General features: G+C 35.6%; 1 protein-coding gene across 1 annotated transcript; it reads left to right on the top strand.

Annotated features, from left to right (window-relative positions):
- The first annotated feature begins 2,668 nt into the window (after positions 1-2,668).
- On the top strand, positions 2,669-13,617 carry crim (QVR superfamily protein crim). Its single transcript, XM_067119601.1, has 4 exons — positions 2,669-2,809; positions 6,052-6,189; positions 6,638-6,791; positions 7,235-13,617. The coding sequence occupies exons 1-4, from the start codon at positions 2,761-2,763 to the stop codon at positions 7,368-7,370; spliced, it is 477 nt and encodes a 158-aa protein (XP_066975702.1). The 5' UTR covers positions 2,669-2,760; the 3' UTR covers positions 7,371-13,617.
- The last annotated feature ends 1,551 nt before the right edge of the window (positions 13,618-15,168 follow it).

Here is a 15,168-nt window from a genome sequence, read left to right as displayed (position 1 = left end):
TGGGTCGGGTATGATACATGAAACATACGTACCGGGTTCTAAGCGATGTCAGGCAGGGCAGCCGATCGAGACCACAGGTCTACCCCAAAGCCAAATCAAAAGTCCTTCAAAGAAGGCATCGTGCTTACCCCATACAAAAATGGGAATAAAAGCACGTTAAAAAGAAGAAGAAGAAGAAGAAGATATATATATATATATATATATATATATATATATATATATATATATATATATATATATATATATATATATATAAAAATTGACTAAGATAGAGAGAGAGAGAGAGAGGTGAAACATCTGACATCTTTTAAGACAAGCCTAAATTCAAATGTGGAACTAGAGTTACTATCAGTTATTTATTGATTAATTTATTTACTTGCGTTTTTGGGCATTTACAGGGGAAGTTTGTTACCCTCATGGTAAGGGTACATAATCAGTATTTTGGCTATTTGTCTTGAAATAGCCTACAAGAAATGTCTCTTGATCCTGAAATCTTCTTGACTTTGTTGATAAAACCTGCTATCTACTAAACTGTTGTTTAAAAAAAAAAAAAAAACCTTCTAAGAGATCTTTTATGCAGCCCATTTCATTTAGTCTCTGACCCCAAAAAGTAATGGTTGTTTATGTATGATTTGGCAGTTTCAGTATCTCGCCTACGGTTTGAATCCTTATATAAAGAGCGTATTTCAAGATAGGTAGATTTGGTGCAAAATAGAATTTTGTTTCTTTGAAAATTCCATTCTGGTAACCGAATCCGGGCTTTGCATTCATCCTAGATGGCCGTAATAACAAAGTTATCGCTAAATAGAAATAAATCTGTTAAGGATCTTATGAAGTACCACATGATCATTCGCAAAGAAGGTCGCAACACTATTGTTTTTCGACCTTTTGGCTGTGATCAGAGTGTAGTAATGAATATTCTTAGAGAGTGCGTCTTGAAATTACGAAATCTAAGATGCCGTGAGGATGATAGACAGGATTCTGAAAATGAGGAAACCTTTAAGGTTTGTTGCAAGTTACAGTAATTATTTTTTTACAAGGCTGTGACGCTTACATAACCATTCGGTCATTTTTATTTTATCCAGGTTTGTAATCGCTCGTTCATTGTAGACTAAACCAGCCTTGGCTGGCACGGGATCTTGCTCTTGGGCAGGCCGTAATATGGAAGCGACAACAGGTGGGGGTTACTGAAGTAAATCTTCCTGTCTCTACAAAAGGAGTCTTTTCAGCATAGTTTATGAGATCTGAAAAAGATAAAAAGTACTCATGATCACTGACGGAGAAAATTTTGTAACAGAAACGTATCCAGAATAAAATTTCGTATCTTGAAGGATTAAACGTTTAGTTCTGCTCGTGTTTCACTGAAAGGAGTAACAAGGGAATTATACCTGGAAGGAAAAGAAAAAGGTTCTATTAAGATCATGTTCAGAATACAAATCGGAATATTATAGAAATACAAACCTCTATCTGTTTATCTATCTACCTATTTATCTATCTGTGTCTATATACAGTATATATATATATATATATATATATATATATATATATATATATATATATATATATATATATATATATATATATATATATATATATATATATATATATATATATATATATATATATATATATCAGAAGAGAGGAAGATTGTTGTATCAGAACTAACAAATGTGAAGATATTTATAATAATGAAGTATTTAAAAAATTTCCAAGTGCTCTGTAGGTTTCAAGAATTTTTTTTAGAGATAAATGGGTGTATCTGACGAAAGTCCAAAATGAAATGGACCCACAGCGGGGAAAATATTATTATTTAACTTGTATGAAAATTCATATGGAACAGACATAAAACAGCAAAGCTTGCCTAGATCTAGAAAATCCGTTAGGGTAGAAAATAGAAGACAGAGATGGAACCATACCACAGCATCATCGGCAGATTCGTTGGACTGATTATTTTGGATGAAAGTGAACGCAGCTTTAAGAAAATTAAACTTATCATATACAAAAGTGAGAGAGAGTCAAGCTGTTTCTTGGGGGTTAATGTTTTTCAAGCGTTAACTGTAACATATACAAAGAGAGAGAGTTAACCTGTTTCTTGGTGGTTACTGTTTTTCAAGCGTTATTTATTTCAGGAAAATTTTAAATAGAATAATAACAACTGCCGAGATCTTTACTGACATGCAGCTCTCTTTGTTAATTGCGACATTTATTTTCTTTAATAGCGATCCCCTGCACCCCTGTATATATAATTGTAATAAGTTGCCATGTTGACGAGGACGGTCTTCTTACCCCGCCATTTAGAGAAAACAAGAACTTCAGAAGTGCTGGATAAACGTATCGGATTAAGCGCACAGAATCTATTGGTCACATCGTTTTACAAACTTCTTTCTCATCTTTGAAGAGTTAAGTTCATTTTGTTGAATAGCAATCCCGTTCGATTCTGCTGCAAAGCGGAAATCATACAAACTACAATGCTTTGTTCGATTGTGTTTCCGGGAACTTTAGCTTCCTTAATTCAAGATTATTTATTATGCATCGCAATAAAATAAGAAGCTATAGAGTATAGAAATCTGTATCTACTACTATTATTATATTTTGTAGCTTACGATTGACATGTTTTCGATGAAAAAGTAAATATTTTCAAAATGTATACGGCTGTTGCTTCAGAACATACCCATTTCAGGTGAGTAAGAACGTACAGGTGTTTTGGGTGTGACGAAATGAATTGAAGTTCCGTATAAATATTCGTGTTATAACGCAGTAATGAAGTCCTTAGCCGTTTTTCTTGTTTTTGCCGGCTTGCTCAAAACTGGTAAGTATGCTTTTAGTGTAATTTCTTAGGTTTAACGTTTATCCTAACGCTTGTTAAGTATGAATAGGGTTACTTGGTTTGATTTCTTGATTACCATACCCACCCTTATTAGCTCACTCTGAGGTAGGAAATTAAAGTAGACGAGACGGATACTGACGCTGTCAGTTAAACCAGATAGTAAGGTGATATGAAAGTCAAAGCCTAACGATGAGATTGTATACCTGCTAGGCTACGCCAAGGCGACCGTTAGCGTAGCCTGGCCTGCTGACTAGTTATGGCTAGTTTACGGTCGTTTGCGAATCCCAGTTGGATTTAACAAAGGCAATCAGGTCCTGATCCATAGGTAGAGTGTACTGCCGAAAAGCAACCGACTAAATATAGCCGTAACCCATGAAGGTTGTTACGAGGATGCTGCCAATATGTGACGCCCCTTTCCCGACATCTTGAACATTTTCTTTCGAAATTTCCGTGATGTTTTGTTGCAACACATATGACAATGTTTTATATAGTTAGAATTGCAATGAAAATGGCATTCATTCTTGAAACTGTAAAATTGATTGCTTTGTAGTGAAAAAAGTTTGTAATTTGCAGTCATCAAAACACATATCTGATGCATTTCTGTGTTTCCATGATTGCATAGAAAAAAATTTACTTCCGAAATTTGAGAGAAAGAATGAAAGCAGTAGCCTATCACATGTAGTTCAGTTGCGGTAAAATATTTAGTGAAAGCATATTGCACTGCATTCCCAACTGCAATCATTCTCACAAATCTGATTTCGTTATCTGCATATTTGTGTTTCCTTCTTTGTACTGTCAGTGACAGTACCTCTTAGGAATAAAGAAAGATACTGGTTTGAATTTCTGCAGTTCCTTGGAGAGGAGAAAATTTAGTGCCAAAACCAACTTCTGGTGGATAGACACTTGCCAGAACAGATAAGACATTATCTCTCACCGCAAGTCTCCATCATCTTAGCTCTATCATATACAAATACTTCAAAATCATCACTTTCAGATTCTCGGTGTCTATCAAAATCATCTTCACTATCTTCCCAATCACAATCACTCATTTCTCTTTCCATTGCTTTGCAAAAATAATAACTCAAAATACAAGAAAGTATTCACAATTCTCAAACATCCCGCATGCCACAAATATAAATGCAGACTTCCTTGAAAAAAATCAGAAGGTTACACAAGCTTATTATCAACTTACTCCTCAAAAATAGAGACATTCCAGCTGCAATTTATTTCATTTGTCTCCTAATTTGGTTACAAACAAGATGATGTCATAAAGCTCTTCTCTCTGCCCATATTATTTCCCACAGGATTAGAAATTAAAGCATTGCTAAAATCAACAGTTGCATTTTGGTAGCACATAAAGAGTCGATTTTATCGACGTGTCATATTACATGAGTCAAATTAGAATATCCTATCCTAGACAAACAAAAAACTTAAGTTATATCCTAGGGTAGTAGACAAACAATAATCTTCATAGTTTCAATTTTATTCAGAAGTTTCAAAATAACGGGGGTGTTCAGCCTAGGAAACTGTGATACTTATGGTGAATAGAAAATATGCAAATGAGTTATAAATTTGAATGTATTTCTTTTGGGTTAGGCTAGCTTTAGGCTAGATAAAATGTTACAGATCATAACTAGCACTGTAAGGGTTATTTTTAAACATATAATCAAATATGAATTTGAAATATATTGTATTTAGGTAGTATGCTGACATAGGGGTCACAACTTACTTGAGGGGGAGGCTTTTGCCTCCCCCATGCCAAGCAAGGGTACAGCATCCTAGGTAAGGTAAGGTAAAAGTCTAACAATAAAGAGGTATATACCAGATTGGGGAGACTTTGGTTTTGGGTGGGGAGATACTAAAACTGGCGAAATGCAGGGATGCATCCTTGCCTAGTTGTTGGGTTCTACCTGACTGGGAAGATTTGGCGTATCCTCTGGAAACTCCAAGTTTGACCCAAGCTTCTAGAATCATAAATTTTAACATAAAGGTACATATCTAAGCCAACCATATCTAGGGTCCTGGAACCTGCCTGAATAGGGAGAGGTGCTTTACTACTCCTTGCCTCCCCAGCCTAACCTGAACTAGGGTCCAATAAATAATGAAAAATTTCCTAACGTATTTATCGGGATTATTAGTGTCCTCTTTGTGCCTCCCCCAAAATATACCCTGACCCAAGGCTATAGTTTTCCACTGTTGCACCCAGTTATTGTTACACTGGGTGGTGTTTGTAATGGGTTAACTGACCATTTTTAATGTCAGAGAGTGTTGTTTTTGTTAAAATCACATCAGAAGCTGTCAGGCAACCCTTTTCAAATTTAAAATAACTTTGAAATGGGATGAAAGTCAACATAGCTGCTAAGAATTGCTATGAATGCATGTATACCTCAATGGAGAACCAAGTTGTGGCTTAAGATCTTTGTAGAACTCTGCCTTCACCATCACATAATCTGAACTTTTCAGTCAGCTTCTTACATGCAGAGCAAATGGTAAGGGAATAGTTAAAGCAAGGACTGTGATGGACTTTGCATGTAAAGGGAAATAGGGTAGAGATAATTTTATGAATTTTAGCAACTTTAACAGTATCTCATTATTGTGATGAGTCATTGGATGTTTTAATAAGATGAAATAGCTAAACACCATGTTTAACTCTTTCATCATGGTAAAACACCCATTTCATAGACTCTTTGAAAACATGCAGTAAAGTATCCAAAGGTCAGGGCATTATCCTTTAAATTGATGTTTTATACAAAGTATGTAATAAGTACTTAGGGAAAAAATTTGATAGAAAAATGCTTAATTTTTTATCCAAGTAAATTTAGCTAGGACAGTGCTTGCCAGTAATTAACTTTATTAATGATATCCTCAAAAATCAAGGGAGAAAACCATTCTGAAGCCCCTGTAGGGGTTAGTACCACCAAAATGTGTATCTTACAAGGTGCACTGTAGGCATTAACAATGGACAGCTGTAAAGAGTAGCATACTCACAAGAGAGAAAGATTTAAGAATTTTCATAGTTGGTTAACAAAAATCTTTTTCCCTAAATATATTCAAGTTTAATATTGTATTAGAACACAAACATAAGACCAAGCATGTTGAATTAGCTCTTGTACTTTATTTTAAAACAATTAGTTACATTTTGTCTATAATTTAGGCTTACAGTATGCAGTATACCTATAATGAAAGAGTCATCTGAACCACAGAAATGTACATCACTTTTCCAGGTTTAAGTTTGTGGTGTTACCGATGTGTTGGATCTCATCCGGGCTGTGGAATGTATGACTTTGATTGGCGGTATTATTGGAGTTATAATTGTCCAGATCCAGGTGACAAATGTGTCAAAGTCATTGAACAAAAGGGAGGTAAGGCCTTTGTTGTTTTTTTCCTTATTGTGTGCAGTCTAGATTGCAATTGAAAAATTACATTTAGGAAGTTTTTTGTGTAGTTTATCTGTTCTTGTTGGGTAAAGATGTTTTATTTACTATGAAAAACCTTAGGTACTCTGATTTAAGTTGAAGCTTTATAAGCGTTACATAATTTTTATTCATTTAAAAATAGGTTTTACCATACATTACTGTATTGCTTGACTTTAGGGGGGCCAGTGAACTGGTATTAGTTAATGTCCACAGTTAAGCAGGAAAAGTCATTTTCTAGGTCCATTTTATCAACAGTTATGAACTGCTAAAACTTCATATAAGGTTTTGATTTCTGACTGTCAACTTTTTATTTTATGAAAAGCATAGACTTCAGTCTGCCAGAAACATGTAGTAAAGTATCAAGTTATAATTCCTTGTTATGGTTTTGTCACAGCTGAACTGATGGTGATAAGAGACTGTCTCAGTTATCTGGAAGGACACAGAAGAGATATTCCTGCAGATCGGTACGAAGGATGTCGTCCTGCTGCAGCTGACCCACAGTTGGGACATTATATATTCCCATCAGTAGATGAGATAGATCACAGGAGGTATATAATTTATAGTATTTATTGCTTATTCCTCTGACAAATGTCCATCTTTTGCTCTGATTTTCACTCTACAGATTCAGCTTTCCCATACATCATGTTTTATATGCTGTTCCTAATAATTGATAAAAAAAATAATGATGATCATAACAACAACAACAATAATAACCCAATTATAAGATTTTTAAAGGGCTGTATAATTTTTAATAAATAAAATCTTTTGGGCCAGCCCTGTGAGAGCTAAATGAATTACCACATTGATCTGATTAAACTGCCTAATAACCATAATGATGCCCTTTTTTATAATAATAATAATAATACCCTTTTAAAGGATGTTGCTTTCCCATTGTTAATGTTCTTAATAATTCATATCTGCATATACAGTTCTCTTGATGCTGAAACTTTAGTTTATGATAGTCACCCCTCTTTTATTTTTTATCTTTCAGGAAACATTATAAGAACATCACATTCTGTTTCTGTGACTTTGATGAGCGTTGCAACAGTGCTTCTACAAGTACAGTGAGTGTAGCCTTCTTACTGCTGAGTGTCGGTGTCCTATTTTTCTCAGTATGTTCATACTGAAACTGAGCTGGCATCTAGAAGTACAAAGAAGAAGAGAAGTAAGGGGCTCTGATTCATAATACTGTATATCTTGCTATTATGATTACTGCCTGAGTTTTGAATGGCTTATGAGAATTTTACAATTTTTATAGATGGTTTTATTATCAGATATGAATTTGAAAAAAAAATTGAATTACCAGTATATCCATACGGTACAGTATTGGGAAGTATTACGACCATTAGTTAGTTAATATTATGCAAAAGGAAACCCTGTATGTAGTATAAATTTTCACAAACTGTATCAAAAATTATTTGTCTTTTTCATAAAAACTCAAAATCGTAGGTCTCACAGTACAGTGCATGAAAATCTTACCACTGATTAACTCGTTCTTCCTTTATAACTTTAAGAGGCCATAGCAATAGTATTAATGCTTTCAAGTATGATAAATTGATAAATAAAAAAACAAATGTCACTTGTTATTTTATCACTTGTAAAGAATATCAGGGAATAAACATTTCACAATATAACCATAGCTGCATACCAAAATATTAAACAGATTTTTCATTATTCATATACAATTACAAATCCTTGTACTGTGTAATCTGGTAAGTTGGGTTTCCTAAAACAGCACTGTGGACGCTTTTAAGAAGTATTGAAATTTTAAAAAGAATTTTTGGACTTGGCTATGGGGCTTTGCCAGAAAGTACACTACTGCCGAGTTTAGATGAATATATTAAACTTTCATTCCAGGATATGATCTTCCTGTATGTGACTTACTTTCCATGCTCAGAAATTTTATTTGTTGCTTTTCATTTTTATTTTTTAATGTGTGTAAATAGTATTTTTTTTTATTAGTACAGAATACTGTATCAAGTATATACCTTGGAACTACTTGCAGTAATGATTATGAAGTTTTATGTTATGGTCATTAAAAAATGTGTCAGAGGTATCCGTTTGTTATAATTGTGTCTCAGGCCATTTTCTTAAATTCTTTAATGGTTTTTATGGCCTCAGGTAGGTTTGGCATATCATGCAATTGTAGTCAAGTACTACAATTGATTAGGACTACTGTATAGACTTTTCATAAGTTTGCAAGACTAAAACCTTGTCTCCTTGTTGCAGATTATGTAACAGTACATCTCTACAAATTTATAAAACAAATGTGTATTTCTTCTGCAAATATAAATTGTTTCATTGGAAATTCGCAATTGCCTCTTATGTTGGAGTATTCCTCAAGCGCAAGCTGGAATTGGTCACAAACTTGATAACTAGGTAGTTAACTAATGGTAAGGAGGTTAAGTGACTCAGTACTGTCAGTCACCTGTTATCATCAAGCACTTTTTCTTTGGCTTTGTCAAGTGAGGATGTCTTGCTGCACTCCCATTGACTGCTAAGTAGGAACTTGTATTATTAGTGTTTGTTTACTTTCACCTTGGAAAATGTACATAACAGAGTTGTGAAAAATGTGAGCAAGTGTATATGGCCCTCCATGCACCTTGTTTAATTGAATCCTCACCATTACTGCTCCTTTGTAGGGGTAGGATCTGCAGTTGTCAGGAAGTTTTTGGTAGAGAGGAATGCGACTAGTGTTAGCCTAGCACTCCCTCCTCCCCGCCATTAGCCTCTCCCAGCTCCTTCCTTGTACACTGATCTTTCAGCTGATAGGGGGTTATGGTCAGAGAGGTGATTTGATATACCTACCCTTACCATGCCAACTACTACCATTTTCTGTTGCTACACCTGTGAGGAGCTCAGTGCTGTTGAGCTCCCGTACCAGCTGTCTTTTCTGTGGGAAATGCCCCCACACTGCCAACCATGGCTTTTGCTCCAATAGAGGTGGATAAGAGTCAAGTTAGGGGCAAGGAGAAGTACAGTTGCTTTCCTTAATCTTCCTCCTTGCCTTGAGCTCTTCCTAAAAGACCCCTCACAAGAAGTCTTGTAGGATTTCAAGTGGGCACCTCTCCCCCAGTTACATTCTGAGTCAGTGCTATTTTCTCACTTGATGTGTGTATGGTTCCCAGACTGCATATACAGATAGGTGGTTGCATGCAACTGGCCCTCAATATACTAATGGTCTGCCACTGACCCTAGAGTTGGGCATACAAAATAGCACTTTGCCTCCTCTCCTGTGACTCATAGTTTGGTGTCCATCAACTTAGGGGCTTCCATGAATTGGATGACCATGGCTGGGAATTCATTTCTGTCCAGTTCTCAAGAAGGAGGGCCCCAGAAGTACCACATCCTTATCTACAGGGGGACTGTCTGCCAGTTCAAAGCTTTGCTTCAGGCTGGCAATTGCTCTGTAGGCATTGACAAAGGTGTCCTTTGCTTGAGTTTGGACCCATTCACAGGTTAAACACTTGCTGCATTACTGAGACAACTGGTTAGTTCAGGTGTCCTCAAAGATACAGCTACTACAGAGCAAGTGTCTATTTGCATTTTGTCATGACTTGGGAATCATGATAAACTAGGAAAAGTTAGATCTCATCCTCAGGTAACAGATAAAGTGGTCTTTCATATTAGCTATCTCAGTTTTTGGCAGGTCTCCTCAGCACTTGTTATCAGTGGAGAAATTCATTCCATACAGGTATCTTCCCTTGTCCTTGTTTCAGTGACACCTGAAGCAGCAATGATCAACTTTAAGGGATCTTCCTTCCCAGCTCGTGCCATGAGTGGGGAGATCACAAAGGACCTCGCATGGTTGCTGGATGACAAGACCCTCCTTGCAGGACTTCCCAGAATTCTCCACCCGGAAATGCATCTGACTAGGGTTTGGTCGCTCTTATGCAAGGCTCATTCATCTCAGGTGCATTAGCAGAGGACAATCTGTTATGCATATCAACATTTTGGAAAAGCAAGCAGCTCCACTAGTCTTGCAAGCATTCCAGGATTATTTTGGTAGATCATGAAACAATGAAATAGTGCTAATGAGCAACAACAGGACCATAGTTTCCCTTCACCTTTGACATTTGGCAAACTAGATGCACAAGTGGACAATTCACCATACCTTCGAGCTACCAGCCATGTATATTCTGGGAGTGAGGAATGTTTTGGCAGACCAGGTCAACTGATTCCTTTATAGTATGGAGAAGGCTATTTAAGCTCTGGTAGCCCGAATAAGAGGCCTTGCTTGGTATGAGCCATAGTAAGACCCAGCCTCTCAGGCCTTTGTGACAGCACCTCATGCTATTACCAGCTTACACGAAGTGGGTATCTGGGAACACTCTTTTCTTTGTACCTTTGTGATGTATCAAATGAGAATAGAGAGATTCTGGCAAGTAGACATTCATACAGTTTAGGCAAAAACTCGTGAAGTCAAGGGCCTTAGAACTGTCCCAAACATTTTGGAAAAACTTCTTGGTAACGTGAAGCATCAAATCACCTTTTCCTCATTATCCCTGAGGGATGTCACCCACTGGTACCTATACCTTTTTACAGGACGTATGGTGGCTGCTCAACAGGTTGTGTAATCACCCAGCTTCTTTTGGACAGAAAAACGTTCTACTTAAGGTACTAGGAGGAATAAGCCTGGGGTCAAATGGTAGAGTAATTGGCTTCTCTCCATTCTTCCATTTTCCTTCCTCTACCGGGTAGCAGCTCACTCTGAGCACATGCTGGACAGGGCGTGCATTCAGGTGGCTACTCAATCAAGAAACCAGTTCTAGAGCTTCTGCAGATAAGATGCGAGTCTCTACACCCTTTCTATTAACAAGAGGGCTGGGGTGACTGGTGAAACCCTATTCCAAATCCATTAATTATATTGGCCAGTCATAGCTGCCCACTGACTTGTGCAACTGCAAAGGGGTTGTACTTGGTTTTCCAAGGATTTTCACACCTTAGCAAGAGTCCAAACACTCTCACTTGAGCTCAGGGCCTTATAGCTGTGTCATTCATATGCCAGACAAAACAGGAGGTTGGAGTCATTTCTTCCCTATTCACAGTAGTGACCAGAAAAGTGACATTTCAGGTTGGGTTTTAAACTTCCGGTCCATTGAGAGAGACAATCTTCCTCCTAAGGAGTAAGACTCCTTCATAAAAAGCAATGGTTTTTATTTCTGTAGGAACAGATAACAGTTTTTTAAAGTAATTTATATTTTTCCGAGGTATACGGACTAGAGTCTTTTATCACATTTTCCATCACAACAACCACCCCACTTTGCCCTGATGCTAAAGGAAAAAAGTGCTTGGTGGTGCAGGGGAGTAAGTGTATTCCCCACTCATCCCCTTTAAGTGTCTGTTACCTACCTTGTTATCAAGTTTCGGTGACCAGTTCCAGCCTGCACTGAGGAATACTCCTACACATAATGGTTTGGTTTGTATACCTAGGAAAAATATGAATTATAAAACTTGTTTTGTACACTTTCTCTTGTATTTCGAGACTTAAATATAGAGTTGTATATTTGACTAATTTACTTGTAAACTCATAAGTTGTGGTAGCTTTAAAGCAAGTTCTGACTTTGAGGAACAGATGATGAATTTTGTATTTATGTCAGCACTGACATTACCAAGAAAGTAAGTACAATGTAAGACAATTCTGGTGTAATACTGAAATTGTTGTTCTCCAGTTTATAAAAGGTACAGTGAGATTGCAGTTTATAAGAATAACTTGTCACATTTTTAATGCAAAACATGCAAGTTAGTGGATTGAAGTATTGCAAATAATGACTGTGAAGTGAACTGCTCAGTATTGAATTTTGTATACTGATACTTTGAGTATTTTATTGTATTGACTTTAGATAGTTTCAACCTTATAACAACACATAATAGTAAGCAGAAAGTATTGTTCATGCTATTATGTGTAATAATAAAATTACATTGATTTATTTTAACTTAGTACTTTGGTTGTCAAGCCTAATAGTTTGACAATACCAATCATATTCAGGAGACAGTTTTGTAAACCAATGAATTGCTGAAAATTGTGAATCAGTGTACCTCACTGTTACTTATGATTAGACTCAGTCATCTGCTCTTAAAAAATAATTGATTCTTAATGTTGCTTTTAGCAAATGTTAGTTAACCAAAGTTTTTCGTGAATCAAATCTGCAACAATTGCAATTTGCATTGTTATTTTCATGAAGTAGTTTAACTGCACCACCACTAATATTTCTGGGGCAGAGGGGGATTAATAATGGAGTTAGGCATATAATTGGAAACAAATCAGAAGGATCAAAGGAGAAGTAAAAACCAGGAGGGAACACAGCTAGGGATGAAGGGAAGTTGCAAAAAATCTTTTACTCCATAACTGCCAAAAGAGCTCAACAAGGCTATCTGAAAGTAACATCCCCTCCTACAGACACCCTAACTCAAGAAGTTGCTGTTGTATTGCATTTTACAGTACTATGTCACTAGCACAGGTTTCTTTATAGAACAATGCATACCATTGTTTCATGATGTTCATGAAAGTATTTTTTTGTATGCTACCTTGGGTAAGTTTCTTAGAATTAAAATTCGATGAATAATGAATGATAACTTAGAATGTGTGAGGGAAAGAATTGAGGATGCATACCAGTAGTATTTTGGTTAATTTTATCTGCCATTGTGAGGTTAACTGACACAGTCCTTATGCAGCTATAAACAATAGTCGAGACTTATAACAAACTAAAACATTGCTTAAAGTATATTTTAGTCAAATTCAAAAGTTTGCTATCACTCCTTCATGAAAGTAAATATATCACACACTACATTGTAAAAGTAATGACCATTGAGTGTTGGCAAACTGCTGAACTTGACTGTTGAATGTCACAATTTGATATATAGGGTTTTGTCAAAGATATTTTTCTCCAGATTGTATGTCACAATTTGATATATAGGGTTTTGTCAAAGATATTTTTCTCCAGAATTAAGAATCTCACTTTAAAATAGTTTGTATAGATTGTATAATTATAAATATGGGAACAGTAATGTGTAACTTGCCCTAAGTGATGTAAGCCATATGAACTTCAGTAGTAATTTAGCAATAGTGTTCAGTTGATAAGTTATATGTAAGTTTGTACCAGTAATTTTAAAATCTTTCCTTTTAATGTCACATTTACAGACCAGAATGGAGAGTATTTTTTAAATAAATGCAGCCATGTATGTTTTCTGTTTCTATATTTTTAGCATCATTGATATGTTTTTTTCTTTGTGGCACAGTAACACAGGGTCAAATTACAAAATACAGTAAAAGTATGTGATTAAAACTATGTCCGTCCATTTTCAGGAATGCTAGAATAAATTGTTTCATATTTTTCTATGAGCTGAGACTATCTGAAATAAAATGCAAATTATCTTTTGTATTATTTCAATCATTGCACCAGGAGATGAATACCTAGACCTGTTGGGCATTCAGGCTGAAAGAACACAGGACAGAGTAGAGTGGAGAGAACTCTTATGTTCAACCCTTTAAAGTGAAAAGTTGACAAAAACACTCATGATGATGATGACTAGGAGGTAGAACTTTCTGAGTATAACAGACTTGGAACGTTTTGGATATCTGATAAAAAAAGATTGAAGAGCAGTTAGCCTGAAAAGTTGTATATATGGAAGTATTACGATGAACACCAGTAAGAAGGACAAGAAAAATCATAAATATCACATGATGTAGATCTACAGTAGTGGAAATTTGGGGAGAAGGCAGAGCAAAAAACCCATTTTCCAGGTGACCATTAGAGGGAAAATTTTATGCAAAAATTATACAAAAAAAACTATTTTAAGTCAAATGGTATTTGTATATTCTTTTTATATGATTCATGAATTATTGGTAGGAAACAGTCAAAATATACCCTTAGATATCCATTACTTCTTTCACTTTTTAAGTAGCATTTACCTTTTTAACCGAAGAAGGAAAATGCCGGCTAAGGAAATCTGCCCTTCAGTCATTCATATAACAATCGATAATAGAGATAACTTCTAAAGTAATCATGTCCTGCAAAAATTATTGGATTTGAGTAAATAATTATCAAAAATAATTATGATAAACAGAACTACAGGTTCTTGTATTTAGAGAAAGTAGTCAATATAATCTAAAGGCATTGAAAGTGTAACATAACTGACTTGGAAACAGCACACAAAATAGTAATAGGTACAGAGGGACATGGGGTCTGTTCAGTATCGTTATGGTCATTTAGTATTTGATCAGCCGTTGAGTAATATTATGTCAGAAGTATATAAAAAATAAGAATAATGTAGTGCATTTGTAAGGACTGAACGTGTCCCATACCATGCCAGTCAACTTACCTGAGGTTCTCTATGGAGCCCTTACAGAGACAGGTCCTCCATACTACTACTACGAGCAAATCATGACCAATAAGCACTGTTTTGGAAAACAACGAGCTAACGAAACAATGAAAGAATAGTTATAGAAGAGACCTGGATGCAATCGAATCATCAGCCGAAATTTATAAAGGAAATTAAGCTAGACATAGGAAGTGAAGATATTTAAGAATACACATTAACGCGTGGAGGATGATAGCACATAAAATGACAGAAAAGATAGAGAAGTAAAGATAAGATTTGGTATATAATATTAGGCATGGTTTGGAGGAAATAAAAGGGAAAAAACAAAGTATAAAATATTCGAAATAATAGTAAAAATAACAGAAATATGTTAAGGCACAAAAGAAGAAAATAATGAGAAAAACAGAAATTAGCAAAAGTTCATTGTTATAGCAAAAAGCATTCAGTAGCCTATTGTGCGGTACTACAATGATGAACATAAATGAAGCAGACATTAAAAAGGCCTCAAAAGACAGAAAACAGTGGACGATCGCATTTTATGAAGAACACAGAAGAAAAGGAAGATGGTTTGCCAGAAAAGTTTGGAAGAAATGAAAAAATACC

Source organism: Macrobrachium rosenbergii, chromosome 17 (genome assembly GCF_040412425.1).
Source record: "Macrobrachium rosenbergii isolate ZJJX-2024 chromosome 17, ASM4041242v1, whole genome shotgun sequence".
NCBI classification, from domain to species: Eukaryota; Metazoa; Arthropoda; class Malacostraca; order Decapoda; family Palaemonidae; genus Macrobrachium; species Macrobrachium rosenbergii.
Note: the sequence above shows the minus strand (reverse complement) of the source record. Positions and strands in the feature narration are given on the sequence as shown.